This window comes from Clupea harengus, chromosome 14 (assembly GCF_900700415.2).
Source record: "Clupea harengus chromosome 14, Ch_v2.0.2, whole genome shotgun sequence".
NCBI lineage: Eukaryota > Metazoa > Chordata > Actinopteri > Clupeiformes > Clupeidae > Clupea > Clupea harengus.
The window spans coordinates 12,867,003-12,868,909 of NC_045165.1; the positions used below are offsets into that span (position 1 = coordinate 12,867,003).

At 39.4% G+C, this 1,907-nt stretch overlaps 1 protein-coding gene across 1 annotated transcript in view; it reads left to right on the plus strand.

The window, feature by feature from the left end:
* The first annotated feature begins 285 nt into the window (after positions 1-285).
* Positions 286-1,907, plus strand: part of sfxn5a (sideroflexin 5a) — a 17,225-nt gene continuing 15,603 nt past the window's right edge. Inside the window, exon 1 of the mRNA XM_012826893.3 lies at positions 286-471. Coding sequence (XP_012682347.1) covers positions 397-471 — 75 coding nt within the window. The 5' untranslated portion in view covers positions 286-396. The remainder of the gene's footprint in view (positions 472-1,907) is intronic.

The following is a 1,907-nucleotide window of genomic DNA, read 5'->3' on the forward strand; positions in this document are numbered from 1 at the left end:
TATTGACATTGCACCCTCTGAGACCTGTTTGGCTTCTCACTTTTCATCTTACAAAACTAGAGACATTGACAAAACGTAAAGGCACTAATATGGTGTGAGTTAAACAGTTATCAGTCCTTCGCCGTCAGACGTAATGTTCCCTCACTTACAGCTTCCGGGTTGACATAATGACCGTACAGTATGTTATTACCATTAGACTGAACCTTATACCAACTACAAAAACTTTAAAAAGGAATTGCGTCCGACGCAATGAGCCAAAAGAACGTCAGAAAAAACCTACTACACCCATAATGCTTTGATCACGTGACACCAAGAGGACTTCCACGTGACAAGATATCTTCAGCTGGAATTCTGCATGAAGTTCCGTGTACACAAACATCTGGTCTAAGATAGTTTATGTCATTTCAGAAAAAAATGTCAATGTCTGAAGAATATCTTCCATTTAGACTCGGCGAACCTCGTTTCGATCAGGTAAAACTTCCTGAAACAAGTAGCCGACTGCTTTACATGCACATCTGAAATGTTATGAGCTGCCTGACAGGCAGGAGTAGATATGTTTAAATATGTTTATTCCTCATTGCTATGCAGATGGGCTGCTTACATATATCAGAGCATGCAGCGCATATGGTTTTAAATGTATCAACTTGTAGTAGCCTGTTCGTGATTATAGTTTATTAAGGGATTTTTCATGTGTACATGTGCTTGCTAAATTGTTAATATGCAACATGTGTTTTGAAGCATGAGGTGAAAAGCTGAAAGTAGACAAAGACGTATATTTTGTGATTGCGCACCGGAACGGACTCTGAGACCGGTGGTGACCTGCTGAAGCAGATTGAGGCTGCTGAAACAGCGACCTCTGTCGGATAAACTTCAAAATTATGACCTAAAAACGATACCTGTAAGCTCACTCGTCATTTGCAGACTGCACATTTTCTTTACTCTAACCGTAAAATGTATAACGTTAAGACAAAAAAAAAAAAATAACTACTGCATTTCTTAAAGTAGGCTATTTAGCAAACCAGCCTGTTCAACCTTGTGTAAGTAGCCAATCATATGCAAGTAGCTGTGGGGGGAGAAAAGTTGAGAGAATTCGGCTCAATTGACTACATTAATGTTGTTCATCCCTTAGTTACTATGCAATTAACTTGTTTCTAGTAGTACTCATTTTAACTCGCAGCTGCTAATTACGCACTAAACAGGTGGACATCTTGCGTTGCTGGCGATGCCATCCACCAGATCCGTCTGTTCATCTGTGTGCTTTGGGAGAGGTAAAAGGCGGAAAATCGAGTTCCGCTCGCGCGTTTAGGACTTTAATTGCCTTTTAATTGATGTGAGATATTTAGGGCAGATACGTGCGACAGAGCCAGTTGGCAACCGCGTGCAGTTGAGGCGCTCGCACCTGTCAGGCAAAAAACAACTGGAGCGGCCTCGGTGTCACAGCGCACTCTTTAACAGCTGGCCGCGCGTCTGGCTTGTCTTGGGCGCGAAAACTTGTGCTCTATCATAACAAGATAAAAATACATATTTAAAATGAACCGTTGATTTCAATGAGTTTTGTTGAGAAGGATTTTGCATAAAGTATAACGTTGGGTTAATAAAATAATGAATTACCAGCATTACCATTCACTTTAAAAGGATAACTTTACAATGGGACCTTATTGTGAAATTACTAGCCAAGTGCATGATCTGATTAGTTTGTAATGTAAAATAGGCCAAATATAGTGTTTTAGGTGCTGACATGATTATCCCATTTCTTTAAAAAAGTGCTTCAGACTAAGTTTTAAAAAGTGAAACTGAAATATTCCACAGAGCAGTTAATATATTTTGTTATGATAGGGAGTAGTATATGGCAGACATGGCAAAAATATGGTGAATATGGCAAGCAAATTTTACAAGGACAAATTATT